General features: G+C 40.6%; 1 protein-coding gene across 2 annotated transcripts in view; it reads left to right on the forward strand.

Annotated features, from left to right (window-relative positions):
* LOC140188091 (phospholipid phosphatase 2-like) overlaps positions 1-26678 on the forward strand; it is a 144832-nt gene that overhangs the window by 86823 nt on the left and 31331 nt on the right. For both annotated transcript variants that reach the window (XM_072244043.1, XM_072244044.1), the window contains exons 3-4: positions 23524-23675; positions 25067-25341. In XM_072244043.1, coding sequence (XP_072100144.1) covers positions 23524-23675; positions 25067-25341 — 427 coding nt within the window. The remainder of the gene's footprint in view (positions 1-23523; positions 23676-25066; positions 25342-26678) is intronic.

The raw sequence follows: 26678 nt of genomic DNA on the forward strand, positions 1-26678 counted from the left end.
TTGATGTAAAACTGAGGAATAAAACTTAAAGCATAGCACATATGGAAGAAGATGGCACCAGCAAACAAAGCAACCAAGGGCAACATCCTCCAGGCGGTTCACAAAACTGTTTCTTTCACATCTTTGAATCTTGGTCAGTTATAAAATTCAAAGTTGCATATATTGGCCACACTCTTCAAATTGGTGTTAGTGTTGGATAATCTGTGCAGTTCAAACTGGGATCACAGTGCTACTGATGAATCATTTTTGCATGCAATTTGTATTTAGTTTTCCTTTGCCCTGCACCCTTATTGAGAGAAATTGCCATGGTTCTACTTCCACTTTTAGTATAGGTGCTGTTTCTTGGCTAATGTTGTCTTTGAGTAGAAATTACACCAGTAACCCAACCATTTCATAAATTTAGTTAAGGTCTGAAAAATTGTTGAAAGTCAATATTCTGAAATTAGAGCTTGAGTGTCAAAGAGAAATAATTTTTAAAAATCTTGAAACTGGAGTTGAACTATATTAGAATAGTGTGACTGGTTGCCTAGGTCATAGTGCAGAAAGGAGGGAAGTTTAAGTAGTAATCCCAGGAGCTAGGGGCCCGCCAACAGGTAGTTGCGAAGTGGCCACTGAATTTAAATTTCCCAGTTCAGAGGGGACCACACATTGAGGTGAATTGTAAAGAATTAACAAAACAACATTGAGGTTGGGTCACAAACATTTTGTTACTAGCCGGGGGGACATCGCCAGTATGCAATTGAGTGTTGTTTCTGCCGAGTGCTTGCACTTGTATTGGTCTGACTCATTGAACCCTGCCACCAGCCATGACACATGAGAAATTCTTCAATCCTATTCAAGCTCCTTGGTTTGACCACCATAGTCTCTACATCAATTTTCTGTTGGTAAACGCCATGTAAACACACGTGCACTAATGAAGGGTATTTGCTCTCTTAATGTCCTTACTTTCACCTCTTTTTTCCCCTCATTTTTAAAATAATGGGGATTGATTGCTCATAATTACTGTTCCTACTTGCAAATCATAAATTGCCCTTACTGACATTTGCCATCAGTGCCTACCACCAGTGCAGGATATTTATTCTGCTAAAATTGGAATGGGACAGGTCAGTGGTTGGTTCAATTCGGCCCCGTTGCAGCTCCACAAGAGGTAATTTTTGAACCCTTTGTATCGTTGTATTTTAATTAAATTCCAAAGTTCAAAATTCAAAGTAAATTTATTATCAAAGTACAAATACTATGTGTTGCCATTGGCAACCCTGGAATCTGTTTTCTTTGAAGCATACGGAGTAAACCCAATAAACACAATAAAATCAATGAAAGATTGCACCCAGCAGGATGGACAAATAAAACAAAGTGCAAAAGACAGCAAACTGTGCACATAGAAGTGAAGTTCTCCCCTGTGGTTCAAGAGCCTGATGGTTGAGGGGTAATAACTATGCATGAACCTGATGGTGCGGGTCTTGAGGCTCCTGTACCACCACCTCGATGGCAGCAGCGAGAAAAAAAGTTGGGAGGTAAGTTACTTCAGAATCAAATTTATTGCCACTAACATATGTCATGAAGTGTGTTGTTTTGTGCCAGGAATGCAGTACAGGCATAACAAAATTCAAAGTAAAATTTATTATCAGAGTACATACATGTCACTACATACAGCCCTGATTCTTTTTTCTGTGGGCATACTCAGCAAATCTATAGAACAGTAACTGTAAACAGGATCTAAGAACATCAAACTGTGTAAATGCAAATATAAATAAATGACAATAAATAATGAGAGTATTAAATAACAAGATAAAGGGTCCCTAATATGAGATCATTGGTTGTGGGAACCCTAGAAATAGAATGAGTGTAGTTATCCTCTTTTGTTCAAGAGCCTGATAGCTGAGGGGTAGTAGCGGTTCCTGAACCTGGTGGTGTAAGTCCTGAAGTATTTCTGTCTTCTACCTGATGGCATCAGTGAGAAAAGAGCGTGGCCTGGGTGGTGAGGATGATCTTTGAGGGATGCTGCTTTTCTACGACAACGTTTCATGTAGATGTGCTCAATGGTTGGGAAGGCCCATGATGTGCTGGCCTTTGTAGGATTTTTCACTCAAAGGCATTGCTGTGATGCACTAGTCAATTCTATTAGTTAGAGTAATAAATAAATCTTGTAAAAGAAGAATTCTGCAGTAGTGTTCATGGGTTCATGGACTGTTCAGAAAGCAGGTGGCAGAAGGGAAGGGCTTGAAGGATCCCTACCACCCATTCTACAATCTTCAAAGGAGGAGGAGAAGATGGCGGCGTGACGCAGCGTGTGCGGCCACTTCAGTGGTGATGTCTGTTATTTGTCAAGTAGGGGACCGTGCACAATTCTGATTCGATGGAAACAGAGGTGAGAGTACGGAGGAACAGCTGGAGAAACTTCTGAAATGCCCGCTTCGCTGCCGTTGTTACTGTGTGGTCCGGAATCTCTGAAGGAGAAGACCCCGAGTCCTCAGCTTTGCTTGTTTCGACGGCCAGGTGAGGTCGATGGCGCTTGGGAGGCTGTATCGGAGGAGCTGGTCGGAGGCTCGAAGTTTTCAGACGGACGGACTCAGTGTCGGCTGTGGTCGAGTGCTTCCAATGTATTGGCAGTTGTCGGTGCCTGGAGGTTTATGGCAGGGAGTTTCTCCCTTTGCCACCTGCTATCAGGGACTTGGGAGTCAATCGACTCGGGACGTTGAGACTTTCTTTTACCGTGCCCATGGTCTGTTCTTTATCAAATTATGGTGCCGTTTTGCACTGCTGTAACTATATGTTATAATTATGTGGTTCTGTCAGTGTTAGTCTTTGGTTCGCCCTGTTTTTCTGTGATACCACTCTGGAGGAACATTATATCATGCATGCATTTCTAAATAACAATAAACGAGGACTGAGTTTTCTTATAATCTAATCTCTGTGGTGTACTACCATCAGGAGGGAGGTGAAGGAGCATGAGGATTAGGATCTACCAGACTAGATAACAGTTCTTTCTCTCAGGCTGTGGGACTAATTAATACCCTGCCACCAGCAAGCTCTCATTACTAGGATGCAGAGCTGCTTACTGTTAGCCTCTGCTTTGCACTGCATGCATTTTGAATTATATTTTATTAATTTATGGTAATTTTTTTGTTTAATGTGCTGTGTGTGATACGATTTATGAGTGGTCTAGAAGAACATTGTACACGTATACAACCAAGCTTAACAATCCGATGATAATGAACTTGAATTTGAAGAAGCTGTTTCTGAAACATTGAGTGTGGGTCTTCAGGCTCCTACTGTGGATGATGTCCAGAATGGATGATGGTACATTCAGGACTAGATTCTTTGACCACAGTGTGGGTATGAGGGTAAGCAATAATTGGAAGTCTTCCAAATGGATTGCCACTGTAAATGCCTGGCACAGCGTAATTATTTTTTTTTCTTCGATGGAAGTTGGCTGACCTCATAATCAAGCCAATTCCTTCAGAGTCATCTCCTGAAACATCTCAAACTCTACCATTCAATAAAGTGATTCTGTTTAGCATTGAGCAGCAGTTGACATTTGTTTGTGACATCTGACTTAGCTGAAGTAAAGCTGAGCTCTAAATTACACTTAATTTCCTAAAGTTCACAGCTAACTGCAACTGACAGTTTTACCAGAAGTAATAGATGGTTGTACACTATAAGTCTGGGGTTTAAGTGCAAGAATGTAATGACTACATTACATGTTGGTTTGCTTCCAGTGGTGCATGAAACCTTGCACTGAGCACACGAAATGAGAGTGGAGTTTGGGAAGCCACAATTTTATATGCACAACAAATCTTTGTTAAAGAAAAATTTGCTTAAAGCCAGTAGCGATAATGTTCTTGCTCCAGTACCCACGTAATCACATCCATGGTGGGAACTGTCAGCTTAGGGGTATGAGAGAATTGTGGCTCTGAATGTTGTATTATTAATCATACGTGTTCTCAGAGTATGAATGTTGCTTGCTAGAGATACCAGAGCTTTTGTCCCTGAATTGAAAAGGCAATAAAACAACAACTGCATTGGTGGGTCAAGAGTTGCCTTTCTGGGCCAGATGAGAAGAGGGTAAAGCAAAGGATATTATTGAACTAAGGTAGTAGCAGTTAGTGTAATGATATTCCTGCTGCTTGTCTGTAAGGAGTTTATACGTTCTCCTCATGATCGCATGGCTTTCCTCTAGGCACTCTGCTTTCCTCTAACAGTCCAAAGACATTAAGGTTAGTAGGTTAATTGGTCATTGTAAATTCTCCTGTGATTAGGCTAGTGTTACATAGGTGGGTTAATGGGCGGTGCAGCTCATTGAGGTCAGAGAGGCCTGTTCTGCATTGTATCTCTAAACAAATAAACAAACCAGATGGGTTTTTAAGACTATCTGACCTTTTCATAGTTAATATCATTAAAACCAGCTTTTATTTTTGCAAATTATTTTCCCCAGCTGTATTAGGATGCATATGTCTAGATCAATAGTCCTGAACTAATCTTGTTACTTAGCAACAAAAGCATTATTTCCTCCAGTCTCTCCTTTCCTGCAGCTCCGTGGAGATCTTCTACATTCTACGCCATAGATTACTGAGCACAAACAGCCCATGTTCCGCCTGGATGGTATCTTTGATATGTTTGTAATATTTACTTCCAGCCCTAATAAAATTTGACACTAGCTGCTCCAACCTCCCCACATGCACTGCTTCCTAGATCGCAGAGGAAGGGACTTAACTACTCTGCATTGGCCTTAAAAGACAAGACATGTTGGGCATATGAACCTTAGCAATAGAAGCCTTCCTTTTTGGAGCGCCAAGACAGGAGTTAGCCGTGGCCAAATTCAGTGAATTTCTAACTCTTTGTCATTCAATGTTTTAACTACTTTGCAAAGGTAAGAGGCAAGATGCAGGAAGGTGGAAAATGAGCTACAGACAGTTAAAGCATTTGGCTTGTAGAGTTATCCAGCACAAACAATGCTCATTCTTGCTATCCAGGTGCTTTCCTGAGCTAGTCTCATTTATCTGAGTTTGTCACATGCTTCAAATTCTTTCTTATCCATGTACCTGTCCGAATGTCTTTTGAATGCTATAATTGTAGTTACCTCTAACATTTTTACTGATCGCTCATTCCACATATCCACCACCCACTCTGTGGAAAAACCTGTCTCTCGTATCTCTTTAAATCTTGCCCCTTTCACCTTCAACGTATGCCTTCAAGCTTTAGAGTCCCCTACCTTGGAAAAAATATGGTGACCAATGAAAAACCCAAACAAGCCAGGCACAACATAATTGTTTTCCGGTCTACTGGAAATTGGCTGACTCCATGCTCTTCATGATTGTACAAATCTCCTATAAAGTCACCTTCCTGTCTCGTTTGCAACAGGGAAAACAGCTCCAGCCTTCCTACTTTCTCCTCATATCAAGGCCTCCAGTCAGAGGAGCTTATGAAATAGGAGCAGGAGCAGGCCTACCAGTCTGTCAAGTCTGCTCCGCCATTCAGTAAGACCATGGTTGATCTAGCCATGGACTGGGCACCCATCACTCTTAATTCCCTTACTATGTCTTAAGTATATTTAATGAGGTATCTTCTATTGCTTCACAGGACAGAGACTTTCACAGATTCATTATTCTCTGGGAAAAACAGTTTCTCTTCATCTCTGTCCTTAATCAATTCTCCAGAATCTTGAGGCCATGTCCCCTTGTTCTCGTCTCACTTGCCAGTCTTTCCTTCCTCTTATCTATACTTTCCATAATTTATGTTTCCACTGTCATTCTTCTGAATTTCAGTGAGTATAATCCCAGGCAACTCAATGTCTCTTCATTCATTAACTCCATCTCTGGAATCAATCTCCTTTGCACTGCCCCTAAAGCCAGTTTACCTGCATCCCTCCTCAATTAAGAAGACCAGCAAACTTTGTAAACATGCTGCCTATATTCTCATCCAAATTGTTAATATATATGACAAGCAAAAGTGGACCTAACTCTGATCTTTGTGGCCCACCAGTCTGGAAGACAACCTTCCACTCCCACTTTTGATTCCTACAAAGTCAGTTTTATATTTATTTAGCTAGCTTGTACTATATTCCATCTAATCCAGCCTTCGCGACCAGCCTACTATGTAGGACATTGTCAAAAGTCTTGCTGAAATCTATGTAGATGATATCTACTATCTTGCCCTCATAAGTCCTCTAGATCACCTCTTCAAAAAGAACTCAATTTAAGCTTCTGTGAGGTGCGATTTTTCACGCGCAAAGCCATGTTGACTATTCTTAATCAGTTCTCACCTTTTCAAACACTGGTAGAATCTTGATTTATCCATTCAGAAGGGATGATGGTACATTGGATATGATGCCTTTAACTAGCCTAAGGGTGGACAATTACAACTTTGGAAACACGAGGAAATGTGTTCCAAATGTGCTCCATTCTGACAAAGGGTCTCGGCCCGAAACGTCAACTGTACCTCTTCCTAGAGATGCTGCCTGGCCTGCTGCGTTCACCAGCAACTTTGATGTGAATTACGACTTTGGTGCTGTTTCAGACTAGGAACAAACCAAATAATCCAATTAGGCACAGTGATTTTTTTTGTGTTCCAATGGAAGTTAGCTGCTTCATGTACTTGTACCTAAGCCAATTTTTTCCCCCCAGATTGTTTGAAATGCACCATGGAATTGTGTGAATCTAATCTGAATTTTGACACCTCATTCCTCATTTTTGTTTTGTGCATCAGCTCCGTATGAGCTTGTAACTTTACAGCCTAGTACTGGGAAGGCAAACAAGGATACTTGTGCAGATGGGTTGGATTGCTTTAAGTCGATTCTATGAATCAATGTCTGCATGGAATATTGTGCAAAGGAGGAGAAATTCTGAGTAAAAGACATTTAATCATTAATTTGTGCTTCACGTTAATGATAACCTTGCAGGTGGTAACAAAACATGACATAGACTGGGAACAGAAATCCGTTGTGTGATCTGCCTTCCCAAAAGTAAGTGTCATCCCTGAAATGCGGGGCTGCTCTTGACTTGTGAAGGATATAGTGAAATGTGATACCTTTATGATCAGGCAAGATTAATTGCCTCATCCCATTATTAAACCCTTTCCAGCTTCATATTGCAACGTCAAAGTTTTAATCCTGAAGAGACAGAAAATTATCTTCAGCTCGGTATTTAAGAGCATAATGAATAGAAAGTCCGTAATGTGGTGCCTCAAACCGAGAATGCCATTTAGTGAAATTATAGTTGACTCTATACCCAAGTACACTTTCCTGATTGATTGCACAGCTTGTCTTTCCTTTAGTGTCAAAAAGGCTTTTGATTTCGGTCAGGATTTTAACCCGGTCACTGAGTGCAAGCTGCCCATTGGAAACAGAGTTTTCTTGATGCTTTATGAAGCTCGTGCATGGGAAATTTCTTTACCTTTCAGATACGAATAGCTGATGACTTTTTCCTGAGATTCTGTTGCTCAGTCTGATTCCTCCTGCCTTTGGAAGTAGCCTCTTTATGTGATTCACTCATGGGGTCTTGTGTTTCAATTGGATTACCACTCATTTTTCTAAACTCCTGCAATGACAGACCAGTGTTCCTTAATTTAATGATTTATCAAGAGAAGTAGTGATCTGTATCTGCTGAAAACTGGAAATGTGGAGCTAGAAGTCACAGAGCAAGCATTACACCTCTTGATGTCAGTCAAAAGAAATAGAACATAGACATAGAATAGTACAGCATATTACAGGTCCTTCGGCCCACAATGTTGTGCCGACCCTCAGACCCTGCCTCCCATATAACCCCCCACTTTAAATCCCTCCATATACCTGTCTAGTAGTCTCTTAAACTTCACTAGTGTATCTGCCTCCACCACTGACTCAGGCAGTGCATTCCACGCACCAACCGCTCTCTGAGTAAAAAACCTTCCTCTAATATCCCTCTTGAACTTCCCACCCCTTACCTTAAAGCCATGTCCTCTTGTATTGAGCAGTGGTGCCCTGGAGAAGAGTCGCTGGCTGTCCACTCTATCTATTCCTCTTAATATCTTGTATACCTCTATCATGTCTCCTCTCATCCTCCTTCTCTCCAAAGAGTAAAGTCCTAGCTCCCCTCATCTCTGATCATAATGCATACTCTCTAAACCAGGCAGCATCCTGGTAAATCTCCTCTGTACCCTTTCCAATGCTTCCATATCCTTCCTATAGTGAGGTGACCAGAACTGGACACAGTACTCCAAGTGTGGCCTAACCAGAGTTTTATAGAGCTGCATCATTACATCGTGATTCTTAAACTCTATCCTTCGACTTATAAAAGCTAACACCCCATAAGCTTTCTTAACTACCCTATCCACCTGTGAGCAACTTTCAGGGATCTGTGGACATGTACCCCCAGATCCCTCTGCTCCTCCACACTAACAAGTATCCTGCCATTTACTTTGTACTCTGCCTTGGAGTTTGTCCTTCCAAAGTGTACCACCTCACACTTCTCCAGGTTGAACACCATCTGCCACTTCTCAGCCCACTTCTGCATCCTATCAATGTCTCTCTGCAATCTTCGACAATCCTCTACACTATCTACAACACCACCAACCTTTGTGCCGTCTGCAAACTTGCCAACCCACCCTTCTACCCCCACATCCAGGTCATTAATAAAAATCATGAAAAGTGGAGGTCCCAGAACAGATCTTTGTGGGACACCTCTAGCCACAATCCTCCAATCTGAATGATAGGTTAGTGCTTAGAAAAGACTGTTTCTGCTAAAGCAAGGGTTCCCAACCAGGGGTCCACAGACCTCTCGGTTAATGGCAAAGATCTATGACATAAAAAAGGTTGGGAACCCCTTTGCTAGAGCATCTACCACCTCATGAGCCACCGTGTTCAGAGGTCATTCTCCAATCTCAGCCATGGGCAATAGGATCCTATCAATCATAGTTCCCTCCCCCAACTCTCCGCTTTCTGCAGGGTTCACTTTCCATGTGACACCCTTGTCCACTTGTCCTCCCCTGTTGATCTCCATCCTGGCATTTATCCCAGCAAGCGGAACAAGTACTACACCTGCCCTTTTACTTCCTGCCTCACCAACACTTAGGGCCCCAAACAGTCCTTCCAGGTCTTCACTCAGCTCAACTCTGAACTGATACCACAACCTATGGACTCACTTTCAAGAACTCTACAACGCACATTCTGTGTTTTATTTATTTATTTACTTATTTACTTTTTATCGCTTATTTTATTCTTTTGTACATTTAATGTTTATTGTATTTTTTTTTGTTTTCCTGTGAATGTCTGTAAGAAACTGAATTTCAAGGTAGGATATGATATATACTGTATGTACTTTGATAATACATTTTCTTCCAACTTTGAGATGAGGCAACGCTTCACCTGTGAGTCTTTTGGATGACTTACTATATGCAGTGCTCAGAGTGCAACCTCCTCTACTGTGGTGAGACCTGTCTTAGATTGTGGGACCACTTCAACAAGTGCCTTTGCTCTGTCCATCACAAAAGGTGTTTTTTCCTGGCGGCCTCGCGTTTCAATTTGACTTCCCATTCCTATGTCGGTCCATGACCTTTTCTACTTCCATGATGAGGCCACACTCAGGTTTGAGGAGCAACACCTTGTATTCTGTCTGGGTAGCCTCCAACCTGAAGATCAGTTTCTTTAACTTCCATTAATTTCTGCTTCCTTGCTCTTCTCTCTTTGTCCATTCCCCATTCTGTCTCCCCTCTTACCCCTTCTCCTCACCTGCCTATTAACTCCCTCTAATGCCCCTCTTCCTTTTTCCCATGGTCCACTGTCTTCTCCTTTCAGATTCCTCATTCTTCAGCTCTTTACTACTTCAACCTGTTATCTCCTAGCTTCTTACTTTATCCCCCCTCATTTACTCGTATTCCCCCTCACCTGGTCTCAGCTATCACCTGCCAGTTGGTATCCCTTCCACTTCACCCTTTACTTCCAGCCCCGATGGTTGGTCTCAGCCTGAAACATCAACTGTTCATTCATTTCCATAGATGCTGCCTGACCTAAGTTCCTCCAGAATTTTGTGTGTGCGTTGCTCTGGATTTCAAACATCTGCAAAATCTCTTGTGTTTATGTGCTGCTCCCTACTGCTAGTGTAATATTGCAAATGTTTATTTATAATGTGTTTTCTTCACACAATAGCTCAGTGATTCCTTACACTAGTTGCAGTGATAAACCTGTCTGGGGATTAAAATTCTTAATTTGCTTCAATTGTACTAACGCGGACTATGATAAAGCCAGAAGTGGAAATGGGGAAAATAAATTAATCCAGCCTCATTTTCTCCTCCAATTACCAGGAAAAAGGGAAATCACAATATGTTGAATTAATGTGAAATATGAAATTCCTGATTAAGCTAACAATGGTTGAATTACATAGCTGAATTACTTGGGGCAGTTAACTTCCAAAAACAACAGATATTATTGCGATATTAAATACCTGAGGCATTTGTAAATCCCAAATTCAGCTTTGAGATGAAAGGACCAATCACCTTGATATAATTTCTTGTGCATTTCCAAAAAATATTTCCTGATTTCACTTTTTCAGTGGCCATGATGGTGTTTATAGTTGGAGAGTGCAATGACCTGCAAATGGAATCTGAATTCGGGATTGATTCCATTTACTGAACTCCTGGTTGAATGGTTTGTTCAAAGATCAGGAATGTCACTTTTACCCTTTCCAATCCAAGTTCCAAGTCTTAATGCTGAAGCAACCAATTTTCTGAGCTGTTGTTTTCTCCCCCCTATTCGTTTGGGCTGGAAATATTCGTAAGAGCAGCTTGTAATTTTGCTGTGTAGAGAAATGCACTCTGTACCCACTTTATTAGTTATAGGTGTTGAATCTGGTGTGGTCTTCTATTGCTTTAGCCCATCTACCTCAATGTTCAATGTGCTGTACATTCAGAAATGCTCTTCTGCACACCACTATTGTAATGCATAGTTATATGAGTTACTGTCACCTTTTTGTCAGCTTTAGCCAGTCTGACTATTTCTCCTTTGACCTCTCTCATTCACAAGGTATTTTTGCCCATGGAACTGCCACGTACTGGATTTTTTTCTTTTTTTGTTTCTAGCACCATTCTCTGTAAACTTGACTGTTCTGCATTTAAAATCACAGGAGGACAGCAGTTTCTGAAATACTCAAGCCACCCCATCTGGCGCCAACATTCCATGGTCAAAGTTGCTTAGATCACATTTCTTCCCCATTCTGATGTTTGGTTTGAACCACAACTGAACCTCATGACCATGTCTGCATGCTTTAATGCATTGAGTTGCTGCCATACGATTGACTGATTAGATATTGGCATTAACAAGCAGTTGTACCTAATAATGTGGCCACTGAGTGTAGATCTTAAAATCAGCACTCCATGACTTTTTCATGATAACTCAAGCTTCATATATTCCTGTGGATGTGCCAATGCACTTGAATGCCAATGCAGATCACTTGAAGTGTACTGAAAAGTAATGAAAGCCAGATTTCAACCAGTTCATGCATAGCTAATTCTCAACAGAGGCAATGTGATAATTACCAAACCGTCCAATGTTATGATTGTTGTTTAAGGAAAAATATAGCTAGAGCTCAGTGGGGTAAGTTCTCAGTTGCTCTTCTCAGAATGATTCCCTGAAATCTTTCAAGAGATCCATCTGGACTGTGAATTCAGGGGGTGGTGTGTCTGACTAAGTGGCAGCCTCCCAGCTGACTGGCCCATTGCTGCACACGGCCTCCCAGGACACAGGGGCTGTCTTCAATGCTGAATGGCTTTAACAGCAGGCGTATTGGCTGTCCAAACTGTCATTGGCATGGAATGCATTTGCGTGTCCAAAACTGGTCTCTTCCTCGCTTTCCCAGTGCCTGTGGAGCCATGTATAGTTTCAGATCGTGCAGTATCATGCAGATGTTATTTGAGCACTGAATCGAGTCCATTTACTGAGCTCGTAGTTGCAGTGGGCTCGTTTTAAGGTTTAAGAATGTGATTTTTATCTCATGGTTTCAGAAAGTTCTTTAGTTGCTGTGTTGAATTGGCCACACAAAGCAAAGGATTATTTGGAATCAGTTGTGGTAATTACAAGGTGCCACAGTAGTGTTGCGGTTATCATGATGCTATTACAGCTCAGGGTGTCAGAGTTTAATTGCAATGTCATCTGTAAGGAGTCTGTACATCCTCCCCATGGAATATGTGGGTTTTCTCTGGGTGCTCTGGCTTCTTCTTACAGTCCAAAGTAGGTTATTAGGTTAATTGGTCGCTATAAATTGTCCCACGATTAGCTGGTGTTAAATAGGTGGGTTGTTGGGCGGTGTGGCTCAAAGGGCCCTGTATCTCACTAAATCATTACTGCATTGGTTTTCTCTCAGTGTTAGCGACTTGGTTTGTATCTGTGGTCCAACTGCACTGACTGCTCAGCCTGAAGCATGATTCACCAATAGAGGCAGGAAGCATGCAAGTTAGTGATGCTCCTTGCCAAGCCAGGGATTGGGGGGCTGATTATGTCAGACGAGAAATGTCAGGAAGTGCTTTGTAAGAGCTCCTGGCTCCATGAAGGCTCCAGCTTTGATCCCTAGTCTGAGCTAATGTCAGTTGGGACAATAATAGGGATGTTAAATTTGACTTTGTTAAATGGGTGGAATCATTTCTGTAAACAATATGAACTGTTTTTTCCCCCACATTGATTTGTATCCAGAGAGGAGATGCACATTTGTGAATTGCCAATGAGCAATAAAGCCAGGATGTTTGGCACTGTGCGGGAATCACCAGCTAATGTTCTTGAACCATTCTTGGACAAGATAACTGACCCTTGTGGAAGTTTATCCTAGCAGTGGTACTACCACTACTACCTGCTACCTACTACTTACTACTATTAATATCAACTACTACTACTATTACTATTAACAACAACAACAACTACTACTACTATTATTGGTATTAACAACAACTATCACTGCTACTACTATTATTATTGGTATTAACTACAACTACTACTATTATTGGTATTAACAACAATTACTACTACTACAATTATTGGTATTAACATCAACTACTACTACTAGTATTATTGGTATTAACAACAACTACTACTACTACTATTGGTATTAACAACAACTACTACTAATACTACCACCACCACCACTATTGGTATTAACAACAACTATTACTTACTGCTACTACTATTATTGGTATTAACAATTACAACTACTACTACTAGTACTAGTATTAACAATTACAACTACTACTAGTATTGGTATTAACAACAACTACTACTACGATTATTATTAGTATCAACAACAACAACTACTACTATTATTAGTATTAACAACAACTACTGCTAATAGTATTACTATAAGTGATACAAAAGTCATTGAACATTACAGCACAAATGCAGGCCCTTCAGCCCAACTAGTCTGTGCCAAACTATTGCGACCTGGTCATACTGACCTGCACCTGGACCATAGTCCTCCATAACCCTCCCGTCGAGGTACCTATCCAAATTTCTCTTAAAGGTTAAATTCAAATCCACATCCACGACTTCCACTGGCAACTTGTTCTACACTCTCACCATCCTCTGAATGAAGAAATCTCCCTTCATGTTCATCTTAAACATTTCACCTTTCATCCTTGGCCCGTAGTCTCAGCCAACCCCAGTGGGAAAATAGCCTGCTTGCATTAAACCTATCTGAACCTCTCATAATTTTTACTATGAATTCTGTGAGACAGTGAATCTCAGGGTTATATACGGTGAGATATGCATACTTTGATAATAAATTTATTTTGAACTTTGAACTTTGTGTGCCTTGTGGAGAAGAGGGACTCCCATTACTAAACTGATATTCTTCAGTACTTGAGACCAGCTGGTGATTGAGTGACTTGCTTTTGCTTTAGAACTTGATTTTAGAGGAAACAACAAATAGCATGGACACCTGCTGCCACCACAATTGCAATAATGAACTTCTATTCAATTCCCAATGCCCAGGTTAAGGAGTATTTTCCTGGCTTATCACTCTAATGGAGAATGAATTTAATGTTTAACTGCTACTGGACAGATTTTTGTTGTGGTGGAGAAGATTGAGAGTTCCTGAGAGCCTGAAAGTGATAATGTCTGATGGTTTAACCATCTGGTGCTTCTGCTCCTGGTCGAGTGACCCATGGTGGTTAGGTCATGGAGAAGGTTCCAGACAAAGAGTGATTCAACCAAGACATCAACAGAGGAGCTGGCAGAAGACAATGACATATCACAATGATGGTGAAGGTGGAGGAAGGCTGCAGCAGTGAAGTGTCCCCTGTTACCTTGCATTCCACGCCACCGGACCCTGACCATGATCTGTCAGCCACTGGCTGCCCGTGCATCAGCCTCCCCATATTAAACAAAGTCACACATGGGCGTTCTCTATCAAGGGAATGCACCCTAACCTCTCGGATTAAGTCTCATAGTGGTCGGCAAGTGCAGAAAGGAGCAGGATTATGAGGTCCGGAAGCCCCTCAGAATAATGTGCATCCCGGATTGGCCTTGACAGCCACCTGAAGACCAGCCAATAGAGTACCCCTTAGGAGAACATCATACTGGACTTGAGTGATGCCGTACTACTAGACAGCAGGAGGCTAAGAGCACTTGCTTAACTTCCTGTTCTTCTGGTTTACTGACTCAGAATTGATAATGGCAGGATCGGGGAGAGAGGAGTTGCAGGTAGAGAGAATACAAATGTAATGAGGTTGTACTGTAGAGCTATGTGGTATCACCATAGCAGCGCAGAGGAATATTAGAGTTGCACAGTGAATTGGAAGCTTGGCAAACTGGTGCCCACTCTGAACTACCAGACCTGTGTGTAGAGGAGCCAGTAAGAATAAGTGGTACCTACTTGGAATGGGAAGGTATAGCCTCATGCATATAGATGGTTTGTATCAGTAGAAAACTGTGAGAACAGAAGTAAGGTGCATTTTGTCATTAGCTATACAAAAGAGTGACAAGATTGCTAAGGTTTTCTCAGGAAAAAGAGTTTTATGTTTTACTAGAAATACCAATTATAGCAGTATACTGTGAAAGTAGGACTCATTTCCTTTTATAGATTTATTTTTAATTAAAGCTTTGTTGGAGTCAGAAGAAGAAAAATTTCAAGCTGTCTTGGGATTACTTTTGGATTGTATTCATAATTCCAATCATTTTGTAATTTGCTTTCAAAACACACAAATCACCTGCATATTTTTCCTTTTATAGGATTTTTTTTTAACTCTGAGGGAGTAAGTTGAGTTTCTGAATCCCTTACTGGTTTAACAGAGGTATCTTATGGCGCTATTTCAAAGTGCATTGGGGAATTATCCTTGTGTTCTGGTCAAAAAAATCTGATGATTATTGTGTATTCAATATTTGAGTAATCTTGTACAGTGCCAATTTAAAAAGTATTCATCCTCCCCCTTGGAAGTTTTCATGTTTTCTTGTTTTGCAACATTGAATCACAGTGGATTTAATTGGGCCTTTTTGACACTGAAAAAGAATCCTTCGTGTCCAAGTGAAAACAGATCTCTACAAAGTAATCTAAATTAATTATGAATATAAAACACAAAATAATTGATTGCATAAGTATTCACCCCTTTAATATGACACATCAAGTCATCACTGTTGCAGCCAGTTTCTTTTGGAAGTCACACAATTAATTAAGTGGAGATCAGTATTTGGAGAACTACGCACAGTCAAGGTGTTTTAAAAATACACTTGTATCTGGAAGGTCTAACCGCTGGTGAGTTAGTATCCTGGCGAAAACTACACTGTGAAGACAAAAGAACACTCCAAGCAACTCCGCAAAAGGGTTATTGAAAAGCACAAGTCAGGAAAAGGATACAAGGAAATTTCCAAGTCACTGAAATACCTTGAAGTACAGTTAAGTCAATTATCAAGAAATGAAAAGAATATGGCATAGATGTAAATCTGCCTAGAGCAGGCCATCCTCAAAAACTGAGTGACTGTGCAAGAAGGGAAGAAGTGAGGAAGGCCACTAGGAGACCTATGACAACTCTGGAGGAGTTTCAAGCTTCAGTGGCTGAGATGGGAGAGACTGCACATACTTTATACTTTATTGTCGCCAAACAATTGGTACTAGAACGTACAATCATCACAGCGATATTTGATTCTGCGCTTTCACACTCTGTGGATTACAAATATTAAATATTAAAAATATTTAAAATAGTTAAAACTAATAAATGTTAAAAATTTAAATTATAAATCATAAATAGAAAATTAAAAAATGGGAAGTAAGGTAGTGCAAAAAAACCGAGAGGCAGGTCCGGATATTTGGCGGGTATGGCCCAGATCTGGGTCAGGTCCGGTTCATCCGGAGGGAGCGGGATGCTCCTCTTCTGTTCGAATCTTGCGTAGAATACATTAAGTTCGTCAGGAAGAGAAGCGCCATAGATATTGATATTCCCAGCCTTTTCTTTGTGCCCAGTGATCTCATTTAGACCCTGCCATAGCCTACTGGCATCCCTTTGGTTAGCCTGGGCTTCCAACTTGGCTCGATATTGCCTCTTGGCGTCCTTAATGGCCTTCCAGAATTCACGCCTGGATTCCGTGTAGCGACTGGTATCCGCGGACCTAAAAGCCGCAGCCCTAGCCGTTCGACAACTGTTGCCCGGGTGTTTCACCAGTCACAGCTTCATAGAAGAATGGTAAAGAGAAATCCACTATTGAAAAACATCCAAATGAAATTTCAGCTAGAGTTTGCCAGAAGGCATGTGGGAGACTCTGAAGTCAGCTAGAAGAAGGTTCTATGGTCTGATGAAGCTACAATTGAGCTTTTCGGTCACCAGACTAAACAATATGTTTGGTGTAAGCCAAACATAGCACATCATCAAAAACACACCATCCCTGCCATGAAGCATGGTGGTGGCTGCATCATGCTGTGGGGATGCTTCACTGTAGCAGGCCCTGAAAGGTTTGTGAAGGTACAGGGTAAAATGAATCATGCAACAAAATACAGGGAAATCCTGGAGGAAAACCTGATGCAGTCTGTAAGAGAACTTGAACTTGGGAGAAGATTTGTTCTCCAGCAAGACAATGACCCCAAGCATAAGGCCAAAGCTGCACAGGAATGGCTTAAAAACAGCAAAGTTAATGTCCTAGAGTGGCCAAGTCAGAGTCCAGATCTCAATCTAATTGAGAATTTGTGGCTGGACATGAAAAGGGCTGTGCACTCACAACCCCCATGCAATCTGACAGAGCATGAGCAGTTTTGTAAAGAAGAATGGGGAAGATTGCAGTGTCCAGATATGCAAAGCTGACAGAGACCTATCCACCCAGACATGGGCTGTAATTGCTGCCAAAGTTGTATCTACTAAATACTGATGTGAAGGGGGTGAATACTTATGCAATTAATTATTTTGTATTTTGCATTTGTAATTCATTTAAATCACTTTGTAGAGATATTTTCAGTTTGACACAGTCTTTTTCTATAGATCAGTGTCAAACAAAGTCAAATTTAATCCACTGATTCAATGTTGTAAAACAATAAAACATGAAAACTTCTAAGGGGGGGGTGAATATTTATAGGCACTATATATATTGTTTGTTAAGCATTCTTGTTCATTTTAGTAATTCATTATGGGTTCTATTTAAAAATACATTAATTGCATATGTCATCACACTGATATGAGTGTGCTTTGCTTAATGTAAGCTGGAATTTTGGGCTCCCATATCTTTTTAATTAGTTTAATGTTTTGAAGTTACAAAATATAATTATGATTCCATTGCTGATTGTGAGAACTTGTGTGCAGAGTGACTTCAGTTCAAAGCATGTATTTTTGACTGAGCAAACACACAAAATTCTGGAAGAATTCAGTAAGTTGGGCAGTATCAATGGATGGGAATAAAGAGTCAATAGTTTAGGCTGAGACTCTTTATCAGGACTGGAAAGGAATGGAGAAGTACCTTTAATAAGGTGGAGTGAATCAGCCCAAAATGTTGACTCTTTACTCTCCACAGATGACTCCTGAATTGATGAATTCCTCTGGTGTTTTGTGAGTGTGTGTTGCTTGAGATTTCCAGCATTACAGAATTTCTTGTTTAATTTTGCCTATCAGCTGCTCTGCTGCATGACTTAGATGAATGCTGATTGGCACAGGTGAGATAAATATTACTAGAACTGTAACTGGAAATGCGCAGCATGTCAAGGAGTAACTGTGGAGAGAGAAAATGAGGTAACATTTCAAGTTAAGTGTTTCGTCAGAAATTGCATCAACTTTGTGCTCCTTTCCACAAAATGCTGCCACAACAACTGGGTATTTTTAGCATTTTCTGATTTTACTTTCAATTTCTGGTAATGCACTTACAATTTTGCAGAAATCGTAATAGAAATGGGTGAGACGACACCTCAAGCCTGCTCTGCAATTTATTTGAGATTGCGGCTGAATTTTCTGTCCAGTTATGTACACCCTCATTCTGACATGTCAGACCATGGCTTCCTCTTGTGCCAAGATGAGGCCACCTTCAGGGTGGAGGAGCAACACCTTATATTCTGTCTGGATACCCTCCAACCTGATGGCATGAATATCGATTTCTCCTTCTGATTTAAAGAAAAATGTTTGTCCCCTTCTTCTCTTCCTCTGTTCCCCTCTTACCTCTTCTTGCTTGCCTGTGGCTTCCCCCAGGTTCCCTCATCCTCCCAGTTCCCCTATGGTCCACTCTCCACTCCTTTCAGATTCCGCCCTCTCCACCTCCTTATCCACCCTCTTGGCTTCACCTGTCACATTTTAGCTATGCTCCTTCTACTCCCCCCCCACCTTTTTTATTGTGGCATCTTCCCCCCCCCCTTCCTTCTCATTCCTGAAGAAGGGTCATAACCCCAAATGCCGACTGTTTATTCATTTCCATAATTGCTGGCTGAGTGCCTCCAGCATTTTGAATTTTCAGCATTGGATTTTCCAGCATCTGCAGACTTCCTTGTGTTTATGATTTGCTACGTCACACGGTTCTCTTTGTACTTCTGTTAGATTAGCTGAGTGTTCACCAACTTCTGTGCAAATTGATGCACTTAAACTATTTATCTGTCTTGGTGGACTTGGCAGTGTACAGCTCTTGGGTTAAAAAAGCACGTTGCATGACGTCTTAACATACAAGTTCATGAGTAGCATTCCAGATGTGGAGCCAGCTTGCTTCTCATAATATCCACAAAAATCTTCAAGCCCACCAGCTCTTGTATTTTGCCAAACAACCTCAATGAGTTCTTTTTGGATGTGTTTATAAAAGTGAAACATTCTAACTGTTGAAGCACAAGAGGAGATAACGGAGCTGAAGGATTGGTCAAAGAGGGACCTGCCCTCAGATGTGTGAGAGATAGACGGAGTTACAAGTCAAAGAAAAACAGAGTTTGTGGCTTATTTAGCTGAAGGATCACACATAGAAGGGAATGCACAGGAGACCAGAAATGAAGGAGTGTGGGTGCTGAGGAGGATTACGAAGTTGGAGATGGATGCAGCCTTGAGGAGGGCCAAGACCACAGAAAGATTGAATACATGGCTGGGAAATGTATCATTGAGTTAATGCCAGAACAACTAGCATATAACTTTATTGTTTTAAGGATAAAGTTAAACAATAAATGCAAATCAAAACTATTGGGTGAGTTTTTTCTATGGGGGCCTGATATTACCCTGCCAAAAGTATCTTTTTTTTTAAAAAAACAGTCGATCTTTAACATGTTCAAGTGTAGGTTGTTTTTAAGAGGGCTTTGAAGATCATTCCAGCAAATGTAAAGGCTTTGAAATGTCAGTATGAAATATGAAATGGATCCAAGATAAACTTTTTTTCTTCATGCAACCAGTGTTTCCTGTATCCTGAGTGTGTTTTGTTCCTTCTGAATAATTTTTTTTTTGGAGTCTCAATCTGTGATATAGAGCAATCTAATCTCCATTCTGATTGAATGGCTTAATGCCTTCCTTTGTCTTAAGTAATCCCTCGCACTGAATTTGTGCTATAATGTAGATAATTGATGTTTATGAAGCATAAATTAACCAGTGTCATATGGCAATTTCAAGCTCAAGTTTGTTATAATATAATTAATTTCACTATTACCCTTGTCCCTTTGCAGTATTTCCTAGTCTCACAAAATAGAGAATGCATTGTATAAATGGGAAAATAACACTGAATACTGCTGCTGCGTTCACCAGCAACTTTTATGTGTGTTGACTGAATACTGACTTGACCTTTTGTTCTCGCTCTGCCATATTACAGCTGCTTGCACTGTTTTCTCTGATGATTTCCATCCTTTCGATCAATGTAAGTCATCGTCAGTTTACAACAAAGTTCTGTTCGTGTCAGAGAGTCATAGAACACTACAGCACAGAGACAGACCCCTCGACCTGTCCAGTCCATACTGAATTATTATTCAACCCAGTCCCATCGACCTGCATCTGGACCATAGCCCTCCGTATTCTTCCCACAGATGTACTTATCGAAACCTCTCTGAAAAGCTGAAATTGAGCCCACATTCACCACTTCTGCTGGCAGTTCATTCCACACCCTCACCACCCTCTGAGTGAAGAAGTTCCCCCTCAGGTTCCCCTTAAATATTTTACTTTTCACCCTTAACCCGTCTCTCCTAGGTCTAGGAAAAAGCCTGCTTATATTTACCCTAACTCTACCCCTCATAATTTTGTATACCTCAATCAAATCTCCCTCTCATTTTCCTATGCTCCAGGGGAAAAAGTCCTAACCTATTCAATCTTTCCCTAGAAACTCAGGTCCTCAAGTCCTGACAATGTCCTTTTTAAGTTTTCTGTGCACTCTTTCAATCTTATTGGTATCATTTCTGTAGGTGACCAGCCTACAGGAAAATTCAATTGTTTGTAGCCCAGACAGTTAGCCTAAGTCAGAAAAGTGGCCACAGAGCAATTTTATACATCAGGTGATATCTGCAGTCTTGCCTCAGCCAGCAAATCCATCTCCCTTGTCTCCCAAATGCTCGCTCTTGTTTACAGCCTGTAAATAAGCCAGGTATTTGTAAGCTGGGGAGGACCTGTAGTCCTATCACCCTCTCCCATTCAATTCCTTCCTAGGATTTCTTACTGCCAATTACATCTGCTAGCATTTTGGGCAACAGTGATGCGCCTCCATCTCTGTCTGTCCTTGGCCATTTGGTGGAGTTCAGGGCTTTCTTCATTGTACCAGTAGCTTCCCCTCAGTTTTCACTACAGTCCGCCATGCAAGTCCCAGGTGGAGACTTGGGAATACCATCACACTCAGATGTAAAAGAATTCTTCTTTGCAGTTTCTATAACAGTTTTCTTTGACCAGTCAGTGTTGTTAGCCCCGAGTTGAACCTCCGATGTTGGAGGACCAGTGGACTACTCTTAGTCTGACCTCTACCCTTTGACCTGCTTGGCAGAGGTGACTCTACCAAGAGCTAAAGCATAAGGCCCTGACTCCAGACTGCAGAGCTCTCTGGGTCATTGAGGCATGCAAGCCTCCAAACCATGAAAAGGCTGTGGTCCTCTTGGTGGTAATTTAGGATTGGAATTACCTATTTGTGATCTCTCTACTTCTGGGTCAATTTACACTCATTATGATGGATTGAAAAGTCACAAATATATTTCTAAGAAAGTCAGTCTTGATAGTCAGATGGATCTTGCTGATTGTAAACAGGTTAAGTGAACTCTGCCTTTTCTCCTTGGAGTGACGGAGGATGAGAGGTGACCTGATAGAGGTGTATAAGATGATGAGAGGCATTGATCGTGTGGATAGTCAGAGGCTTTTTCCCAGGGCTGAAATGGCTGCCACAAGAGGGCACAGGTTTAAGGTGCTTGGGTGTAGGTACAGAGGAGATGTCAGTGGTATGTTTTTTACGCAGACAGTGGTGAGTGTGTGGAATGGGCTGCCAGCAACGGTGGTGGAGGCGGATACGATAGGGTCTTTTAAGAGACTTTTGGATAGGTACATGGAGCTTAGAAAAATAGAGGGCTATGGGTAACCCTAGTAATTTCTAAAGTAGGGACATGTTCTGCACAATTTTGTGGGCCGAAGGGCCTGTATTGTGCTGTAGGTTTTCTATGTTTCTATGTTACTGTCATCTCTACATCAGAAGCACATAATTATCAAGAAGAAAAATGTCTGTGATACAGCAGTAAGGGGTCATTGCACTTTTAGGGATATCTTAGGAGAGTTGTAACCTTGCCAGCCCCACAAAATCGCCCCTCGTGATCTGACCAATATTCAACCCTCACCAAACATCATTTAAACAAATAATGTTTTCATTAACTCTTTGGTATTTGTGGTACATGGTTTGTATCAAATGGCTGCTGTCTAATTAATGACACTCAGTTTAAACATCAATAAAGTTATGTGCTACATTTCGGAGATCCTGAATTAGAGTTGAGTTAGATGTTGTGTGCGTGCGTGTGTGTGTGTGTATATGTATGTATGTATAGTTGATTAGGGAACTCTGAATTTTACCAAAATTGCTTATCCACTGCTGGCCATTGTGAGATTATAATTGGACTAGTAAATTGTTGAGAGGGAGAAGATCCAAAAGTGATTATTGTAACCTTTATTCATAGATGGTCCCTGGAAGGCCAACATCTTATACGGCTCCCTCAGCTATTTTAGAAAGTAGTTATTAAACATGATAACTGTTTTGGAGATGTCATCCAGGACATTACTCCCATCAAAGAAGAGGAATAGGATCGTGAAGACACGCTCAATGTTTTAAGAGCAATTTCTTCCCCTCAGTCATCAGATTTCTGAAAGGATAATATATGAACCTATTCTGAACACTACCTCACTATTTTTGCTCTCTTATTGCTCTGCGTATTTAATTTCAAATATTTTTATACATCACTATTTCTTTGTAATTTGTAGCATGTTAATGTATTGCACTGTACTGCAGCTGCAAAACAAATTTCATGTCAGTGATATTAAACCTGTTTCTGAATTCCTAATTAGTTTAGGAGTTATTTATGGGCTGGTCAGGAGCTACTTTTCTTAATGAATTAGCTAAGCTTCTAAAAATGACCCAGTTAGTCTGTGGTCAACATTACTTCTGATTAGCTTTTGTAGAAGTTCCAGATTCTTTTTACTTATTTGATTTAAAGTTCCTCTTTTAGCAAAGTGGAATCTGAATTTGAGTCAAGGAACCAATGGTCCAGGTTGCTGAATGCTAGTCCAGTGACTTAACCTGTATATTGCCGCACCCATTCTAGAAAATAAAGTTATGTGAATGAATTTGATTTCTTAGATTGGAGTGAGTTTTGCATAAATGTAGATTAAGTTTGGCATTGAGCTGAAGCTGATGCCTAAAGTAATTTGAGTTTCCCTGGGAAAGCAAGCTTGTTCAGCTTTGATGTTGCTTGGCCCCAAGTGACCATTTCTCAATCCTAAGTTTTTGAATTTGTGCAAAGTTATTATACCTGTACACAATCTAAGACCAGGGAGGATAATGGGACCTTTAATATGTACCATACCACAGACTCAAAGAGGTGCCAGTGGCAGCATACTCCTCTTGTGATGAATAAAATGTATGAATGCAGAATATTACAGGTTCTATTTGATATTCATTTAATTTTGTTCCCTTTTTCACAGCATCATTACCATTTGTCATATTGACTCTGCAAGCTAAGCCAAAGATACGAGGGTTCTACTGCAATGATGACAGTATCAAGTATCCATACAAAAGGGACACCATTTCACACTGGACAATGGCAGCAGTTATTATTCCAGCCTGCATCATCATTGTAAGTGAAAGAATTTCCCTTTAACTGACTACTACCAGAACATATATTTTAAAATATAAATCAGTTGCCAGGCGATCTTGGAAAATGGGATGATTCCACCATATCTTTTAGCTCAATGGTATCAATTTGTGTTATACTGAGTTCTCTGAGCCATCCCCCTGAAGTTAATGGGATTGCAATTGGTTGGGCTGCTAACGATTACAGGTGAACTCTGTGCTACAAAGGATTTGTGTTCCTAGAAAACCGTCAGTATTGCTGTTTTCCATAACGTAAGGCCTGATTTCCCATTAAAACTTGTGTTATAAATAGAGATGTGTTCCTATGGTATATTTTGCTGTCAACAGTAATGAGTACTGTAGCTGATGGTTCACATATGAAATTGTTTTCTCAGTTTCCAAAGCAAATCCCTTAAGTGGCCAACAGCTATATTTGAAGATGCAAGCGGCTGTAAGTGCTCATCACCTTCCAGCCTTCAGTTTGAATGCACTGATACGTATTTAAATGTATATCAAATATCAGTAAAATAGTTTAATGATATAACTGAAAACACAGAATGGTGGTCTGAAGTTTACAACTTGCACCTAAACATGCAGACGCTTTCAATTATATGGAAAAACCTCTGACAGGTGGAGGATATTTGGACTGCAAGATAGGGGAATGAACCTACTATGTTTAAAATATCTGTGAGTGTGTCAAGAATGCAAGTTGATAAAATACAGGCAGACAAAATTTGTTGTTTCTCTTGCATTTTGTATTTTTTAATTTTTTTTTCCTCCATTTCATTCTGTAAGAGCAGACTTTATTCTGTGTCTCAGATTTTTGGATTGTAATTAGTGAATTCCTGAAGAGAGGACTTTTGTTATCAGAATGGTCAGAATACAGAGGGCTACCTGGATTTGTCAATGTGCCAGGAACATATATTTTTTGTAATAATGCCACCTTTTGTATTATGGTCAGGTGACATTTGATGCCAGCTCTCTGTCATGTAAGGCAATGTAGCTGAGAGCCGTGTCTATCCAGTAACTCACTTTGTAGCACAGTGGTGATATACTTTATTAATGGAAGGGATCTGATTGACAGCGTGTGCACAGCCTACTCACAAAAAGTAATATATTTCAATCATGCCCAACCTAGTACTAATGCTCATAGTCACTGTTCTCAAAGCAAAATTGGCACAGTTTTTAAAAAAATCAGATGTTATCATCAGTTAAATTCCGAGTGCAGCTTTGCAACATATGTGAAAAACAAATAAAACTGCAGATGCTGGAATCTGAAATGAAAATGAAAAAAATACTGAAAGAACTCAGCATATGTGGAAAGAGAAACTGCCCGAGGCTGATAATTGGATTTTGTTTGATCATGTATCTTGTCTATCCATTTTCTTTATGTAGATTACCGTTGGCGAGGCAATTATGGTTCGCTTAAAACACCTGTATTCGCGGTCAGAGTTCAACAACTATGTTGCTGCCTTGTACAAGGTGGTGGGAACCTTCATGTTTGGTGCTGCAGTGAGCCAATCATTGACTGACATTGCGAAGTACACTGTTGGGCGTCTCCGGCCAAGTTTTTTGGCATTGTGCAAGCCCAATATGTCACTGGTGGACTGTTCACAGTATGTCCAGTTAGACATTTGCACAGGATCAAGTGTCAACATCACCGAAGCAAGGTATGTAGCTAACAAGTGTGTGGCCATGATTAACTTCACTGATTTATTACTAACAAAATCTGATGTTACTGTGCTCCTAGCATCTGAATTGCTACTCTAATTATAATATTTGTAGTATTTTTGTGAGAGAGGGATTGTGACTGAGAAGTGGCAGGTGAAATCAATCCTGATCAGTATGAGGTGATGTACTTTGGAAGTCAGAATGCAGGGTTAATGACAGGATTGTTAGCAGTGTGGAGGAACATTGTGGATAGATGGACTGTGTTTTGCACCTTGGTCCCAGAGAAAGAACAGGTGCGGGAAGAACAGGTGCTGTTTTCTCCCGGTAGGGATTATTTTAGTTCCAAGTGCTCCTGTCACGTTTTGTCGCCCTGCAATCTTATCCTTCAATCTCATTGAATTATGGAGGACAGCATGTGTATAGATGTCTCTCTCCAGCAGACCTCATCATGATCATCATGACTTCGGCATCTCTATTATTTTTTAATGTTTCTTAATTGTACATATGATTTTTTTGTGTTCTATCACTGAGCAGCAGTGAACCATCTGATTGGCCTGTCAGAGTTCTCTTTGGGAACTAGTTGACTTGATCAGCATTTCTGATCTGGCCGTTGTTCACAATTGTATTTAATATAAAAAAACATTGTTTCATTTAGCTGTATACATGTGCACAGTTGAATGACAATAAAATTGAACGGAGGGGTCCTGATGTCTAGATAACAAATGGCACGGTATTAAATTGAACTGAGCTGAGTATGCCTGGACTCTTTTAATTTTGTGTTTTGTATTCTGTGTTTCTCGCTTGTTTTTCCATTTGCGCTTTTTTTTGTGCATGGATAGGTATTGATGTTTTTCTTTGAAAATAGGGTTTTCATCGTTTCATGGTTGTCTGTGAGACGATAAATCTCAGGGTTGTATACTGCATACTTTGATAATAAATGTACTTCGAATCTTAAATCCACATCCATAGATCCTTCAAAGTTGCCACACACATTGATGGGGTTGTTAAGAAGGCATATATTGTGTTGGCCTTCATTGGTTGGGAGACTACGTTCAAGAGCCATGAGGAAATGTCTATAAAACTCTGATCAGACCACACTCGGTAAATCGTGTTCAATTCTGGTCACCTCCATATAGGAAGGATACGATAGCTTTAGACAGCCTGCAGAGGAGGTTTATCAGGATGCTGCCTGGATTGGAGAGTACGCCTTGTGAGCGTAGGTCGAGAGAGCTAGAGCTTTTCTCTTTGGAGCAAATTAGGATGAAAGGTGACTTGATAGATGTGTACTTGATGGTAGAAGTCACTGACTGAGTGAACAGCCAGAGATTTTTTCCCA

Source organism: Mobula birostris, chromosome 26, assembly GCF_030028105.1.
Source record: "Mobula birostris isolate sMobBir1 chromosome 26, sMobBir1.hap1, whole genome shotgun sequence".
Classification (NCBI taxonomy): Eukaryota; Metazoa; Chordata; class Chondrichthyes; order Myliobatiformes; family Myliobatidae; genus Mobula; species Mobula birostris.